The sequence below is a fragment of the Antechinus flavipes genome, chromosome 2, assembly GCF_016432865.1.
Source record: "Antechinus flavipes isolate AdamAnt ecotype Samford, QLD, Australia chromosome 2, AdamAnt_v2, whole genome shotgun sequence".
Classification (NCBI taxonomy): domain Eukaryota; kingdom Metazoa; phylum Chordata; class Mammalia; order Dasyuromorphia; family Dasyuridae; genus Antechinus; species Antechinus flavipes.
In genome coordinates this window covers 524,375,425-524,392,074 of record NC_067399.1, presented here as the reverse complement: position 1 = coordinate 524,392,074, position 16,650 = coordinate 524,375,425, and the positions used below count along the sequence as shown (strand labels likewise).

Below are 16,650 nucleotides of genomic sequence, written 5' to 3'. Positions count from 1 at the left end.
ATTTATACAGTTATTTTGCTGCACAAGAAAAATAGGATCAAGAGGGAAGGGGAAAAAAACTAAGAAAACAAAATGCAAGCAAATAACATTGAGAATGTTGTGTTCCACACATTTTTCCACATTCCTCTCTCTGGGTGTAGATGGCTCTCTTCATCATTGAACAAGTGGCACTGGTTTGAATCATCTCATTGTTTAAGAGAGCCATGTCCATCAGAATTGATCGTTGTATAATATTGTTGTTTTTGTGTATAATGATCTCCTGGTTCCGCTCATTTCACTTAGCATCAGTTTATGTTGATCTCTCCAAGCCTCTCTGAAATTATCCTGCTTAGTTTCTAGGTTCTTGTCACTATAAAAGGGGCTGCCACTCAGTTTCCAGTTTCTTGTCACTACAAAGAGCTCTGCCACAAACATTTTTGCACATGTGGGTCCCTTTCCCTCCTTTAAGATCTCTTTGTGATATAAGCCCAGTAGAGACACTGCTAAGTCAAAGGGTATGCACAGTGTGATTAACTTTTTGAGCATAGTTCCAAATTGCTCTCCAAAATGGTTGGATCTGTTCACAATTCCACCAACAATGCATCAGTATCCCAATTTTCCCACATCCCCTCCAACATTGGTTATTATTATTTCCTGTCATCCTTTGCTTGGTTTTTTAAAAATCAAAACAGACATAACATCAACTTAAAAACATCAGAGAAACAGTATTATACATTGGCTTGAGTACTGGCCTAGAAATAAAGAGGTTTGCATTCCAGTCCTATAATTTATTTTGTGAGCTCATGAAAGCCTTTCAATCTCTGGAATAATGGAAATATGTCAACCTACAAGTGGATTGTACTTTAACTTAATTTCTTTTACTGGATGGGGCAGAGTATCATTTAGTCTTATTATTATTTATTTATTATTATTTAGTATTATTAGCAAGAAGTAATACCTCAGTTTATGCCTACAGTTTTGAAAATATACTATAGACTCAAAAGTTACTAGGACTTCTTTGTAGAATGCTCACACAAGACCATAGAACCTCAGGGATTGTCCTACCCAGGGATTCTTTATCTTTTCTTGTGTCATGAACTCTGGGTAATCCGGGTAATCTACAGATCTTCTTTTGGACTGATATATTTTAATTCAGAAAATAACCACCAGTGCAAAGGAAACCAACTAGTTTGAAGTACAGTAATAAAATTTTTTTTTATATAACAAAGTTCAATGTGCTCCTGGTTTAGTATTGTCCCTTTACTTTGTCAAATACTTAACAAGCCTATCACATAGTAAGCTGTATTAATATTAACTTATTATTATAGAAGATGAAGACCTGATTTGTAGAGAGGTTAGAGATTTGGTTTTAAGTCTTAATGAATCTCTGTGTATGTCTCTGAAATTATGCATATTATGAGAATTTTTGTTGGTGTGTGTTGCCTTAATCTGTTTTTCTTTGTAGATATCTATCTGTTTGCCTCTAATTCTGTGTTTCTATCTTCTCTGAGTATTGTAGGATCAAAGATTTAGAGTTGGAAGACTCTTTAAATATATTCTAGTTCAACCTCTTTATTTTACATAAAAGGAAAACTTGAAAATGTGACTTACCATGTAACTTGTAGGAAGTGTCAAAGCCAATATTTGAACCCAGGTCTTCTGACTGTAAATTTATTGCTATTTTTACTGCACTAGGAAGTTATTTTAGTGCTTTCTTGCCCTATTTTTCTCTCTGTATCACTTTCTTTTTCATTGCCATTTAAAAAAAAAAAAAAAGGCAACTCGCCAGTAGCATTGAACACTATGATGACTTTTCCTAAGCTCAAGGAAGGTAGAATTCCTATAGATTTCAAAATTAGTGAAACATAAGTCAGCTCTCCTTAAACTATGCAATGTAGGTCTTCTCCACTTTGCTTATTCCTCTCTGTCTTGATTCTTTAATTGATTATAAAATTAAAATTTTTAAAAAAATGTTATTCTGTTTTCTGAATAGAAGTTTGTTCTCTGTTCCTAATCTTTAAAAGTTTGCGAATATAATATTTTATATTCTTATTTTAAAAACAGTAGTAAACATCAAATGAATCTTAAAAGAATATTTCATTTAGTTGTCTTTGGATCAATAAATATGCAAATTTTTATTCTGAACTTTTCAAAAATATAAAGAAATATGACTGTAAAGTTACATAAAGAAGGAAGTAATAAAAATTATTTAGAGAGTAAAATGATATTGGCCAGATAGAAAGTTTGGTTTGTGGAGAAAGATTTGACTCACATGGAAGAAATCTTTTATTTTTTTCCTCTCATTCTATAATCATTTTATGTGTAGTAATTTTAGGCAAGTCACTAAGCTCTGGGTCTCAGTTTTCTAACCTGTAAAACAATGGGGTGGTATTAAATGATCTCTGTGATTCCTTCCAGCTCTTAAATCTATGACCCCTTTACTCCTTCTTTATACTCTTTGGGACAACTCATTACTCCTAATCACTGCATTCTATTTGTAGCCATGTTTATATTTTCTGACCTCATTTGATAATTTTATAAAAGATGGTGGGATTTGAGACTTTTATGACTTTTCATCTGACGTAGGCCTTATTCACTTCTAAAGAAATCTTACAGATCATTTTTAAGTGAACTCATTGATACAACTAAGTGCATCATTGATATGACTAACTTTTTCAATATGCTGAATTTTCCTAAATCTTTATGATTTTAGAAATCAAAAATATTGATACAAGTTTAAAAAACACATGGCATCACTATGGCTTACCTAAAGCATTAGTGTACTTCTCTTGACAAGAAATACTGTCCTGAAAGTCAATCAATTATGCAGTTAGTTTAAGGCATTTCCCCCAGGAGTTGCTCCCATCCTCATTCATTTCTATTCTTTTGACTTTCCTTCTTTCTTTTTTAGGGGCAAGTTTGTTGATTTGACAGTGACTATAATGGCTATAAAAGTTAGATAGAAGATTCATGGCTTTTGTAGGAGAGTGACAGAGATGAGTTGATATTTAGAAAATATAATCATGCCACATTCCAATCATTATAAAAATGTGTATTATCAGGCTAAAGTATGTCTTAAAAATAAACACTTACCAATTTAGTTTGTAAGTTTTCTCTTAAGTTACGCAGACACACACACACACATATACACACATGTATATATGTAAACACACATACACATACATATGCATATACATATTATTGATTTGCTTTGTCTGGTTGGTGACCAGTATTGTTTGTTGTACTACAAATTTTTTCTGATGATGGAAGTGTTTTTTTTTTTACTATCTCATTTACAAATTCTCCCCAAAAATGAATAAATCAACCAACTATATGTCCCAGATTTTTTAAATACTGAGCAAGGCAACTTTGTTTGGATAGCTCGGCTCTCTTTATCAGAATTTCTAGTTCTTATAACATTAGTGTTTTCATGTTTCATTTGCTTTGTTGATTGATTTTTCTAATCTATTAAAATTTTTTTGAAAATTTTAGTCTTCTATGTTTGGGGGTGCTATGATGCTAATCCAGGATTTAGTTGAACAATTTAACCCTGTCAACACTATAAACATGCATTATCATAATAAAAAAAGATGACAGAAATGGAGAGTTAAGACTCAAGATCTAATTTAATCTCCATTTATAAAAACCTCTGCCCAAATTGGGTCTAAGCCTGCCAATCCTAAACTTACTTCATTACCTATTGGACTACATTAAGTAATAGAAAAATTATTGCTGATTATTGTCACCATCATCAAATGTTTTATTTTAAAATTTTCTTAAAATGATATTTCTGCTTCCTTTTCTTTCCTTTTTCTTCTATGGTTATAATAGGAATTAATATTGAAGATATACTATCAGAAAATATCCTTATGTATTTATTCTCTTTATTCTTGATATTGGAGATTTTCTAGAGATTGAATTTGTGATGTTGATATATAACTAGAATATTTGGACTTTAATTTTATACCATTTGAATTTTCCATATTATTCTAGATAGAATTCTAGATAGATAGAATATTTATTTTATGATAATATTGATTGTTAGATCCCAAGTGCATTTTTAGTTAATATAGGTAAATGTTCCCATGCTGTTTAAAATATGTAGTTTCCATATAGCAAAATAGGGAATTTTTAGCTCAGGAAATGATGACTCTATTTAAAGAAAATCAGTATAGAATGTACCGACCTACTTTCAAATGACGTGTTCATAAACGTACATTTAAGATGCTTTTTTTAGGGAATAGTGCCATGTTTCCAATAATCCTGTTTGCTAATTAATGCTTAATATATCGTGTTTAAAATGTCTTGATGCTAGACAAAAAGAAAGAAAAATGGTACAGTGTTAAGAGCAGGAGACTTAGATTATAGCTCTAATTCTGTCATTAATCAACTCTATGACCTTGATTTATGTTATTGACCAATTCTCTATGCCTTGGTTTCTCATTTGTAAAATAGGAACGGTAATGTTATCTATGAACCTAATAAAGATCTTGTAAGAATCATATGAGACAGAGTAATCTTTTTTTTTTTTTTTTTTTGGTTGTTCTGCTTTGTATTGGAAATGTTCATCTAATTTGGTATTTAAATTCAGAATAAAAATAGACTAATTTTAAAGAATTAATTGAGGCAGTTTGTGTAAAATGCTTTAGGAAAACGTGAAGTACTGTACAAATTTGAGATTGATATAAAAACAATAATACTTATTATTATTTTATGCCTTAATTTGCATTATTAGCATTACAATATAGAAATTATCATTTGGTGATCCTGGCGAATTCTTCTTATTTTTTAATGTCAGAAATTTTACTGTTTTGTACCTTCACAAATACTTTCTGGAAAATTCTTATTATAAGACTTATCTAAATGAGCCATTTTCTTTTGGCAGCCGAAACATGAGCCTCTTAGCATTTTCTGTGATCTTATGGGAGTTGAATATGAAGAAATGTCTCATTGGCTTTGCCATAGGAAGCTGGCTACTGCAACTGAGACCTATATCAAACCGATTCCCAAATTGCAGGCCACTAATGCTCGGGATGCCTTGGCCAAACATATCTATGCCAAACTCTTTAATTGGATTGTAGATCATGTCAATCAAGCTCTCCATTCAGCCGTAAAGCAACACTCTTTTATTGGAGTGTTGGATATTTATGGGTAAGTATATTATGTTAGTTAATTTTTAGTGATCTTCCATAAAAGTTACAATAGCTTAATTTATTTCAATAGTGGAAAATTTACTACTGAAGAGGTTTTATTAAATACTTGAGCTTCTGCCCATTTGAATTAAGGAATTTCTTAATGGTAGTAATATAATTATCCTACAATATATAAGAATAAAACTGGAATCCTACTCTAGCTTACTTAGTCTATAAAAAAGAAAAGAAAAAAATTTCCACTCTCCAAGAGTTTATATTTCAGTGGAAAAAGACAACACACAAAAGGCTAAAAAGGAAGGTACCTTCTGTGGTAGGCATGAAGAAGAAATCAAAGTTTCAGAGTTGTGTCTCATACCTTCTGTATGAAGGTTTTTGTTTTTCTTTTTATTTTGTTTTGTTTTGTTTTTGCTTTCTATAGCTGGAAATTATTCTTTTCTCCCCAAATCAGTGCTTCCTTATTTGGACCTTTCTTATGTTCCTATTAGAGTCTAGCTTGTATTATATTTGTTTGAATCTATGTCTTATTTCCCAGCCATATTATAAATTTTTTTGAGCTCTATCTCCATATCTTGGTTTTATCTTTGCTGTCTTCAGCACTTAGAATAATTCATTTGATTTTATAACACACTTTAAAAATGTATATTATGTAGGATTGAACTGATCTGAATTGAATTATATATCAATTCAGCTCTTAACTCTTCCCATTAATATATTCTACTTTTTACTATTAAATTCCTTATTGTACACTCATGTTTGATATAATACTTTTTATTTATAAACTGTGCTTTTAAAAAAAATAATTTTTTGTTCCCATACTATTTATATCAAGAGAACATTGAAATGGAGCAGCTAGATGGTATAGTGAATAGAATACCAGCCCTGAAGTCAGGAGGACCTGAGTTCAAATCTGGTCTCAGACACTTAACACTTCCTGGCTGTGTGACCCTGGACAAGTCACTTAACCCCAATTGCCTAAGCAAAAGAGAGAGAGAGAGAGAGAGAGAGAGAGAGAGAGAGAACACATTGGAATAATGGTGATTTTGTAAGTTGACCATTAAGAAAATACTATAATGACCCCAAATATTATATGTCTTTATTAGTACTATATTAGTACTTCAATAGTACTATGTCCTTATTGATTACTTTAATTATTTTCTACTTTGGGATAGGATTTCCAAAGCTCATTCTCCTGATAGTACAATATATTTGTGCTTTTTTGTTATTCTGCTGGAGTCTGATGAACATTCAGGTTTGTGATCAGTGTCATTGGCTGAGACCCTCTTTCAAGAAAGCAGTCAAACCTCATTACTTTGGAGAGCAAATTTCAAATAATTTAGGGCTTTTCTTATTGTTTCTATTGTGAAATGTTTTCTGTGTTTTTCTCTGATTGTATATCAAATTATCTTTGTTTTACAGGTTTGAAACATTTGAGATAAATAGCTTTGAACAATTTTGTATTAACTATGCCAATGAGAAACTACAGCAACAATTCAACATGGTAAGAATTTTCTTTTCCTGCTAAAAAGTGATTACCTTGAAAAGTTGTATTTGAAATCTAATTCCTGAAATCAATTCCCAAATTATATTTAATTTCTCAGATTTAGAACAACAAATAATGGTTAATAATGAATGTAATATATAGAGTATGTCATTCTTTGTGTAGACTCCAAATATCTCCTGCTCCTAGTCTACTCAGTGGAGCTACATTGAGAATCTGGTAATATAGTCCCAGTCAAATACTTCTGTCATCTTAAAATAGAGATTACCTATCTTTAACAAAATTTACAAAGATGGATATCATTGTGTTTGAAGACAGTGGTGATCATCATTCATAAGCAAGTTGCTAATATTTAACACCCAGTTTTTGCATTAGAGTTCACAGTAGCAGTTACTTGTTTTTCACTGGCATGTAATTCATATGTTGAATTGAAGTATTGAAGCTAAATCTTTTAGTTCAGTATCCCCATATCATCTATATCCATAGCTACAGCTGCATTTATTACATAATACAACAATTTAAGAAGTCAGAGAAATGTATTTTAGAAGCATTTCCAGGAAAAAAATTAAAATATTATCATTTAAACCCTCTGCTATCTAGACTAACCACATCCAAAATTACTCATATTCTGAATGTAATGAATAGCTAATATTTGTTTTCTTGTATTATATCGTATGTCCTCATTCTGTTTCCCTGATTAGATTATAATGTCTGGAAATTAGCAGGAATTTTATGATGTTCTTAATAACACAGATACTCAATAAATAAATAAACTTATTTATCACATATTATATCATAATTAATTATATTGCATATAATTAATATGTTATATATTTATATGTCATTATAAATATATAGGTAGATAGATAGATGCTATTGGTTTCAAGGAATACTATTTTTTCCTCTTTCTATAGCATGTCTTTAAACTAGAACAAGAAGAGTATATGAAGGAGCAAATTCCATGGACACTCATAGATTTTTATGACAATCAACCTTGTATTAACCTTATAGAAGCAAAACTGGGCATTCTGGATTTGTTGGATGAAGAATGCAAGGTAGGTAAAATATTTTAAGCTGAATACTTAAGGTCTATTATAAGGGGTAAAATAAGATTGTGTTTTCCCATAAAAAGCAATTTTTTTCAATCTATTCTCAATTATTCTGAGAGTGATTACCCTTGTAGTAGACTTTCCAAATATTCTCTTTTCCCCTTGTTTCCCTACCTCTCTTTTTTGGAATTTCACTAATTAATAACATGTAATAATAATTAATAACATCTCACTCAAAGAAGATGGAAGAAAAATGACTCAAAAGATGTTTTAAGATCATCAGTTTCTTTGTCCCTGCTACTACTGTGCTTCATTGACAAAGATAAACAAGCTTTGGTTGCGTATGTATCATGGCTATAGGAGTATTCATAGCAGGAAAGAGTAAATTATGAATTAAGACTTATAATATAATGACTTCAATTGTCAAAACTGATTATTTGTTTTGAGTAGTGAATTCAATCTTGGTGAAGGCCACTAGCTACATAAATGTGAAAGTGCAAGTAAAACTTTAGTATTTCAAACAATTCATGGAGAGAAAGGAACAAGCATTTATTAAACACCTGCTGTGTACCAAGTACCGTTAAGCACTTTACAAATATCTTTATCTTCTCAGTAACCTAGTTAGGGAGGTGCTGTTATTGTTCTCATTTTACACTTGAGGAAACTAAAGTGGACACAAGTTAAGTGACTTGCCCTGGATTGTACAGCTTATAAAGGCATGAGACCAAATTTGAAGTTTGTTCTTCCTGATTCCAGCCCTTCACTCTATCTACTATATTACTTGGTAACCTCACTGAGACCAGGCTACTGCTAATTTGAATTTGTAAATGCTGAGAAAAGAAAGTTGGTTTTATTACTTTAAAATCAAGGTGAAAGGCTAGATCATTTATAAGGTTGCTTCCTTCTATAATATTCTTTGAATCTAAGTGTTCTCTAGTAGGAAATACACTTTAACGAAAACTTGTATTTGGCATATCAATTATATATAAACAAGTGTAAGTAGTTACTGTTTTTACTGTTTTCATAATAGTTTCATAATTGCAGCTTAAACATATCTACTCTATAGTTATATTTATAAAAACTGATTAGCAAACCTTTTTTTTTTCCAGTCATGTGAAAGTAAACTTTAGTTTGATTTCCTACAAAAATCATTACCTATTCTGAATTAGTAGAGTATAAGTTCCTGTTTTCTTATTTTTTCTTATTTTTATTGTACAAGTTTTATAGCTCACCTTAGGAATCCAGACGTAGTATTTCATTTTTATGCTCTAACACTCATAATGAAACCATAAAGCATTATTTAAATCATCCAGTGGTCACCTTTGTTATTTGAGGAATAAACAGAAACTTGAATTATTAAATGAATTTAAATTAATTATTAGCATATTTTTTTTCTAGTGCTGGTACTGATAAATGAGATGTCTTTAACATTCTAAATCATTTATGTTACTTGGAATTCATCTTCCTCTATAAATAAATAAGGGGGTTAAATCTGTAAAATAAGAGGGTTAAATCCGATCCTTTCTGAACTCTGTTTAAGCACTAATGTTTTTTGGTTCTCCAGATGAGGAATCAATAAATAAGGTTAATTTTCATCCTTTTTAGGATCACATCTCTAAAACTGGAAAGGACCTTAGAAATCATAAAATACACATCTCTCATTTTGTATTTAGGAAATACCAAAGAGGTTATTCTAGTTCAAGACCATAATAAATAGTTGTGTTATTCACTGTATCTTGACATTATTTAATTGTAATACATATTGGCTATTTCTTTCCCTTGGTATAATATCTAAATACATAATACTTCTACTTTACATAACATTGGTAATGTTTTGTTTCTAAAGTGAAAATAATTTAAAGATATTCTTACATTTACAACTTACTGCCTTTGGATTGTAAATCTAGACTTGGAAGAGAATTCAGAAACCAGATAATCAATCTCTTTGTTCTGTAAATGAGAAAACTTAGGCCTATAGAGATGATGACTTGCCCAAGTTTGCACAAGAAATAAGAGTTAAAAATTTATATCCTATGATTCTAGAGACAGTGTTCTTTCCATTTTGCCACATAAATTTGTTAGAGGTGCTTTAGTTTTATGGGCAGTTAGGTGGTGTACTGTAGAGTGATTGGCCTGGAGTCAGGAAGTTAAAATTGAGTCTCTGACACTTACTAGCTGTTTAAGTCTGGGAAAGTCATTTAATCCTGATTTGCCTCAGTTTCCTCATTCGTAAAATGAGCTGGAGAATGAAATGGGAAAACATTATTAGTAGATACCTTGCCAAGAAAATCCCAAGTACAGTCATGAAGAGTTGGATATAGCTAAAATGACAACAGCCACAAAGCTTTAGTTTTTAAAGCATAGAGTTTCTATCCTCAGCAAACATAAGATCATAAAGTTTTAAAAATATTGGTGAATGTTTTCTTTGCTACTTGTCAAAGAGATGGAAGGGACCATGGATGCCATCTTCTCCTGTCAACCTGTTCATATTGGAACAGAAATCCTCTACCTCATCTAGGCTCATCCTTGAAAACTTCTAATGAACTGGACCCCATGACCTCTGAAGATAGCCATTACAATTTTCAGAAGCTTTGATCTTCCAGTAAACTTAAATCTCATTCTCTTTAGCTTCCTCCACCCAGTATTCCTAATTCTTTACTCTGAGGCTAACCAGTTCATGACCTACATGTCATGGTAGAAATTTGGAGCCTTTTTGGACTTTGGTTTTCTCATTTAGAAAAAGGTGGTTGGACCAGTTGAATTCTGAAGTTCTTTCTAGCCATAAATCTATGATCCTTGTTGCTTGCCTTTGGATCCTTTCCAGTTTACCAATGTCCTTAAGAGATGTCACCCAGAGTTGAACAGTTTTCCAGATATTATCCCAAAAGAGGAGAATATAGTGGGTATAATATAACCTTTTTCATTTTGCACACTATCTCATTTTAGATCAAAATCTATTAGAATTTTTTGACTCACCTATTTCATTATCAGTTTCTATTGAGTTCATACTATCTGATCTTTTTTAGATGCTATTTAGGCACAACTTTCCCATCTGGTATTTGGGAGAAAATTTTTTTGTATTAAAATACACATGATGAATTTCACCTTCCCATAAACTTGTCCTGATGTCTTAACGTGTTAAGAATGCATATAGCTATTAGTTTGCCTTTTATATAAAAGTCCATTTAATTGTTCATTCGAAAGTTGATGAAATATGTTAAACAAAAAAATGGAAAAGTATGCTTTGTCAGCCTTGATATTCAATTGATAGTCAAGATACTCAATTTAATAATAATTGATTTGTAGGTGTGGAGACCATCAAAGTGAGTCCATAGAAACACGAAAAAGATAGAAGTTCCTTAAGGAAATGTAAAAAATATTTCATAGTGACAGAAAGTGCAACTTAGCTTTTTACTTGCTTTAGATGAGCATCACAGCTATGCTGTAACTCTTGACTTGCTTTTCTTTTCTAGATGCCTAAAGGTTCAGATGATACATGGGCTCAGAAGTTGTACAATACACATTTGAACAAATGTGCACTCTTTGAAAAGCCTCGTCTATCAAACAAAGCTTTTATCATTCAGCATTTTGCTGACAAAGTAAGGATGCTTTGGTTTATTTTTGCTTATTTTCTTTTAAACTTTAGAAGATAATAAGTTAAAAAAGTGGGGGGGAATTGCAAGTAACTTTTTTCTCTTTGCTAAAGATTCCATTCTATATGACTTTAGGGATAAAAATAGGAACTGGACCTGTGATTTCATTTGTATAGGGAACTCCCCAGTGAAGAAAATTCCTCTACCAATACAAGTCTATACTTTTTCCATAAGTTATAGATTTGGAAAATTGCCTAGGGTATTGAGAAGGTAAGCCTAGGATCTCACTACCAGTGTGTGTGTCAAAAAAAAACAAAACCCCAAAATCTTGAACCTTCTTGGCTTTGAGGTTAGATTTCTATCTACTATGCAGGATTTTCTCTCAATTTATGGCTTTGTGGGCTCACTTTTATAGAAATGGTTCAGATTAAGTGACACATTCCTACCATAGTGCCTTATACAGAAGAGGAACTGACGACATGATTCTTGCAATTGATAACTAGCTCAAAAACTTTTTGTGGTTGTTACTGAAGACTTTTATTAAATACTTTTCCATATGTTTGCAGGTTGAATACCAGTGTGAAGGCTTCTTAGAGAAGAATAAGGACACAGTTTTTGAAGAACAAATTAAAGTTCTTAAATCAAGCAAGGTAATTGTGGAGAGTATTTTTCCTTGGTCATAAAATAGCTAAGCACTTGTGATACAAATATAAGAAAGCAAGCCACTACCTGCTCTTAAGGAGATTATCATTTAATGTGAGAAGACAATACAACAAAAGAAAGCTGGAAAGGGTTAAGGATGGAGGAAGGGAAGGTACCTAGTATCCTCAGAAAGAGTGCAGACAATGTGGTAAATCTCAGAGCCTTTCTTAAGTAGAGATTTTGAGGGGAGCTTCCTGATTTACCCTCCAATCAGAGGTTCAGACCAGAGAGTAATGTGGAAAATCCAGGCTGATATTTTGTAGGATGATGAATTCACAGTGTGTGATAGGAAGATCCATAGGAGTATAGCCAACTGGAAATTTCAATGATGTAAAAATTAGATTATTTGATATCTATTTATTAGATATTTTGATATTTTCTTATTTTAACATTAGTATTTAGGAAATTGGCTTCTGGAGAGTTTCATACACACCTTTAGATATTGCTTTTGGAGGAAAAATTGTTGTTTTCAATAGCTTTGAAAACATAAATTCTCATTTTCAGGCTGGATCATTTAAATATAAAATGCTAAATTTAACACTCAGTCACAGGAAAAGTCAAATTATGATTCTCAAGGAATTTTGTAGGAAAAAAAATTAATCCTTCTTTTTCATAAATTTTTGATTCCCAGGTAGCATCGCTTATAGGCTTAATATTTTTAAAATAATTATAACTTTTTATTGACAGAACCCATGCCTGGGTAATTTTTTACAACATTATCCCTTGCACTCACTTCTGTTCCGACTTTTCTCCTCCCCTCCCTCCACCCCCTCCCCCAGATAGCAAGCAGTCCTATACATGTTAAATATGTCACCATATATCCTAGATGCAATATATGTGTGCAGAACTGATAACCCAGGGAAGAAAAAAAAAAAAAGCAAACCATTTACATTAATTTCCCAGTGTTCTTTCTTTGGGTGTAACTGCTTTTGTCCATCATTGATCAATTGAAACTGAGTTAGATCTCCTCTTTGTCGAAGAAATCCACTTCCATCAGAATACATCCTCATATAGTATAGTTGTTGAAGTATATAATTATCTCCTGGTTCTGCTCATTTCACTTAGCATCAGTTCATGTAAGTCTCTCCAAGCTTCTTTGTATTCATCCTGCTGGTCATTTTTTACAGAACAATAATATTCCATAACATTCATATACTACAATTTACCCAACCATTCTCCAATTGATGGGCATCCATTCATTTTCCAGTTTCTAGCCACTACAAACAGAGCTGCCACAAACATTCTTGTACATACAGGTCCCTTTCCCTTCTTTAGCATCTCTTTGGGGTATAAGCGCCCAGTAGTATAGGCTTAATTTTTTTTAAAAATGACCTAAAATTTGTTTTTAATAATTCTGTTATTTAAGTTTAAAATGTTTTATGATTAGTAGTGAAACTTCAGATTTATAATAGTGTTGCTACTTGTTTAGTAGCAAGCTGATGATATTTTTTTAAGGTAATTTAACTTAGGTGCAACATTTACAAGCTTTTAAATCCCTGAGCACAGATGATTGTCTTTTTAAGTTTCCTGATGAGTTTACTATTTATCAAAAGGAAATCATGAATGCTAATGAATCATTTAAGATGACTAGTCATCTCTTCTGTCAGTCAATCTGAGAAAAAACTTTACATTTCAAGTTTTGTTTTGCTTCCATGGAAGGTTTATTTTATGCAAAGCTTTTAAGATCCAGCATGTTCTAAGTGTCTTTACAAAAAGTACAAGAGTGTAAATTCTTGTTCTATATAGCTCATGACAGGTAGGCAGGATATATGTGCTATTTTTATTGATATCTTTTACACCTCAATTTCCAAATCATCTCTATTATCTCCCCAGAGAACTATGCCTTGTAACAAAGAATTAAAAAAGAAGAAAAATGTATTTATAGTAAAACTAACACATCAGCTTAGTGTTGCATTTTGCAAAGATGGGACATAGTTGCGTTTTCTCATGTCTTCTCCTGGCATTGTCATTATAATTACACTGGGTTCAATTTTGGGTTTGGGGACTTTCATTTGCACTGTTATGTCATTGTATATATTGTTTTTTGATTCTACTTTAGTTTGCATTGGTTCAGACATCTCATGCTTTTCTGAATTCTTCATCTTTGTCATTTCTTACAATATAGTAATAATCTAATACATTAATATACTATATTTAACAACAATAACAACAAAAACCTATTCCATAGTTGATGAGCAACAGTATGTTGTTTTGTTTTTAATCAGCTTTTCTTAACAACTACAAAAATTACTGCTGTAAGTATTTTGGTATAAATGGATGCCTTCTTTTAATCTTTGACCTCCTTGGTTTATATTACTACTAGTGGATTCTCTAGCTTAAAGCGTATAGATATTTTAATACCTTTAAAAAGATTTAACTCTAAATTGCTTTCCAGAATGGCTGGAACAATTCACAGCTCCGTCTATAGTAAAATGCCTACATATCTATACAGCTATAGCTGTATCTATCTATTATTCCTATGTGCGTACACACAGCTGTGTCAAAAGTTTTTTTCTCTATTCAAGTGATTTGGTGATTTTTTTATGTTGGTGGTGTGGTGTTTTCCTTTTTTTTATTTTAATTTTTTAATTTTTTATGATTGAATATATTTATTATTTTCCTAGTATTGAATCAGATCTAGCATAAATACATCCTGGTCATAGTATATGATCTTTGTGATATATTGCTGTAATCTCTTTGGTAGAATTTTATTTAAATTTTTTTCATTATATTCCCTTGAATACTTTGCATATAGTAGATAGACATTAATAAAATTTTTCTGTTAAAATGAATCGAGCTTGAGTCCCTATAGAAATGTTTTCTTTACTATGGAAGCCATGTTAAACTGCAATATTAAGATGAAAAAGAAAGAAGAAAGATAAAAAATAAGATTATTTTTTATAGTGAAATGTTAGGGCAGCAATAATATTTTTTACATTAACAATTTCTTATGGGAAGTTTTGTGTGAAGTGCTTCAGAATAAATTTAGAAGCAGGACTTAATGACACCAATGTAGAGAGAAAGAACAAATAAGCTTTCAGATCTTAACTGAGCTGATAAAATTCACCTCCCTCCCTTCATTGCAGAGATGATGTTAGAAATATGGATGTAGAATATCATATACATGGTCACTCAATTGATGTATTGGTTTTGTTGAATTGGTTTTTTTTAATGTCCTTTTTTTTCTTTATTACAAGGCATAATTCATTTTATAGTGTATGAAAAAGGAGTATATTCAGAAATAAAGATTATGTAGACAAAAGGAATTAATAATAAAAAGAAAAATTTTCATGAATTCCTAACAAGACAATTTTTCTCTGTATTTCTTTTATGTTTTCAAATCCTTTGCCATTGAATCATAGAACATTCATGGATTGTGAGTCTGAAAGAATTTTTCTAGTATTACTTGAAGTGATCCACTTTACTTGGATTATATTACATTATCTTTTCTTTGTGTTTGTTTTTATTCTAGTTTTAATGTTTTTTTTTTATTTGTGACATAGTTTAAAATGCTCCCAGAATTATTTCAAGATGATGAAAAAGCTATCAGTCCCTCTTCAGCCACTCCTGGGCGTACCCCGCTCTCCAGGACTCCTATAAAACCAACCAAAGTTAGACCAGGCCAGTCAACAAAAGAGCATAAGAAAACTGTGGGACACCAGGTGAGTGGTACATACCTATCTTCTTCCTTTTCTAACATCAGTTATGATGTTAGAAAATTTCCTTGCCCCTTCTCAATGTACCCCAATATTTAACGCTTCTTACACAATATGAAGTTACTGCAGAATGTAAGTTCAATGAGGACTGGAACAAATTTTTTAAGACATTAATCCTCAGTATCTAGCATACTACCAGATACATAATAAATCCTTTAAAAATGCTTATTGAATTGAATAGGATTCAGTATCCATTTTCCTCCCCAACACACATTCTACCAACCCTAATCCTACACATAATTCAAAGTCCTCCTCTAGCTGCACTTCCATCTTTTTTTATGAATTCTTATCTCTCTCTCTCTCTCTCTCTCTCTCTCTCTCTCTCTCTCTCTCTCTCTCTCTCTCTCTCTCTCTCTCTCTCTCTCTCCCTCCTCCTCTCTTTGTCTCTCTGTCTCTGTCTTTCTCTGTGTCTCTGTCTCTCTGTTTGTCTCTCTGTCTGTCTCTCTCTCTTTGGCAATGGGGGTTAAGTGACTTGCCCAGGGTCACACAGCTCGGAAGTGTTAAGTGTCTGAGGCCAGTTTTTGAACTTCAGGACTGGTATCTAGTTGCCCCTATTTCTAAACTTTTTTTCTGCAGCCCACCCCTACCCTCAGCTAATATTTCTAGTCAGGGATGCTGCATTTGCTGAGGCTTGTTGGTAGGTACAAACTAAGCATTTCTGACTTTTATCCAAGATATAAAAACATTTTTATGGTCATGATCTAGCCTTTTATCCAATAGCTACTAGGACAAACTTAGGAGTATAACAGTTTCCTGGTTAATCCTATATATTAAGCCTTCCTGAACTAAAAAGTGTTACGGGAGTGGGGCTATTTTTGTATAAAATTTTTTCCTCTTTATATTATAATCATTTTGCCCCAATGCCTGAAGAATAATCTAAAAATAGTATTCACAAAATATCAGTATCAATGTGCAGCATCCCTTTTTTGGTTGCAAAGTAAAACTTGGGGTGTTCCTTTA

The 16,650-nt window shown here is 31.8% G+C and overlaps 1 protein-coding gene across 1 annotated transcript in view; it reads left to right on the top strand.

Moving 5' to 3' along the window:
- MYO5A (myosin VA) overlaps positions 1-16,650 on the top strand; it is a 214,556-nt gene that overhangs the window by 110,492 nt on the left and 87,414 nt on the right. Inside the window, exons 10-15 of the mRNA XM_051980670.1 lie at positions 4,865-5,130; positions 6,549-6,630; positions 7,545-7,685; positions 11,153-11,278; positions 11,839-11,922; positions 15,478-15,636. Of these exons, the coding sequence (XP_051836630.1) occupies positions 4,865-5,130; positions 6,549-6,630; positions 7,545-7,685; positions 11,153-11,278; positions 11,839-11,922; positions 15,478-15,636 (858 nt within the window). The remainder of the gene's footprint in view (positions 1-4,864; positions 5,131-6,548; positions 6,631-7,544; positions 7,686-11,152; positions 11,279-11,838; positions 11,923-15,477; positions 15,637-16,650) is intronic.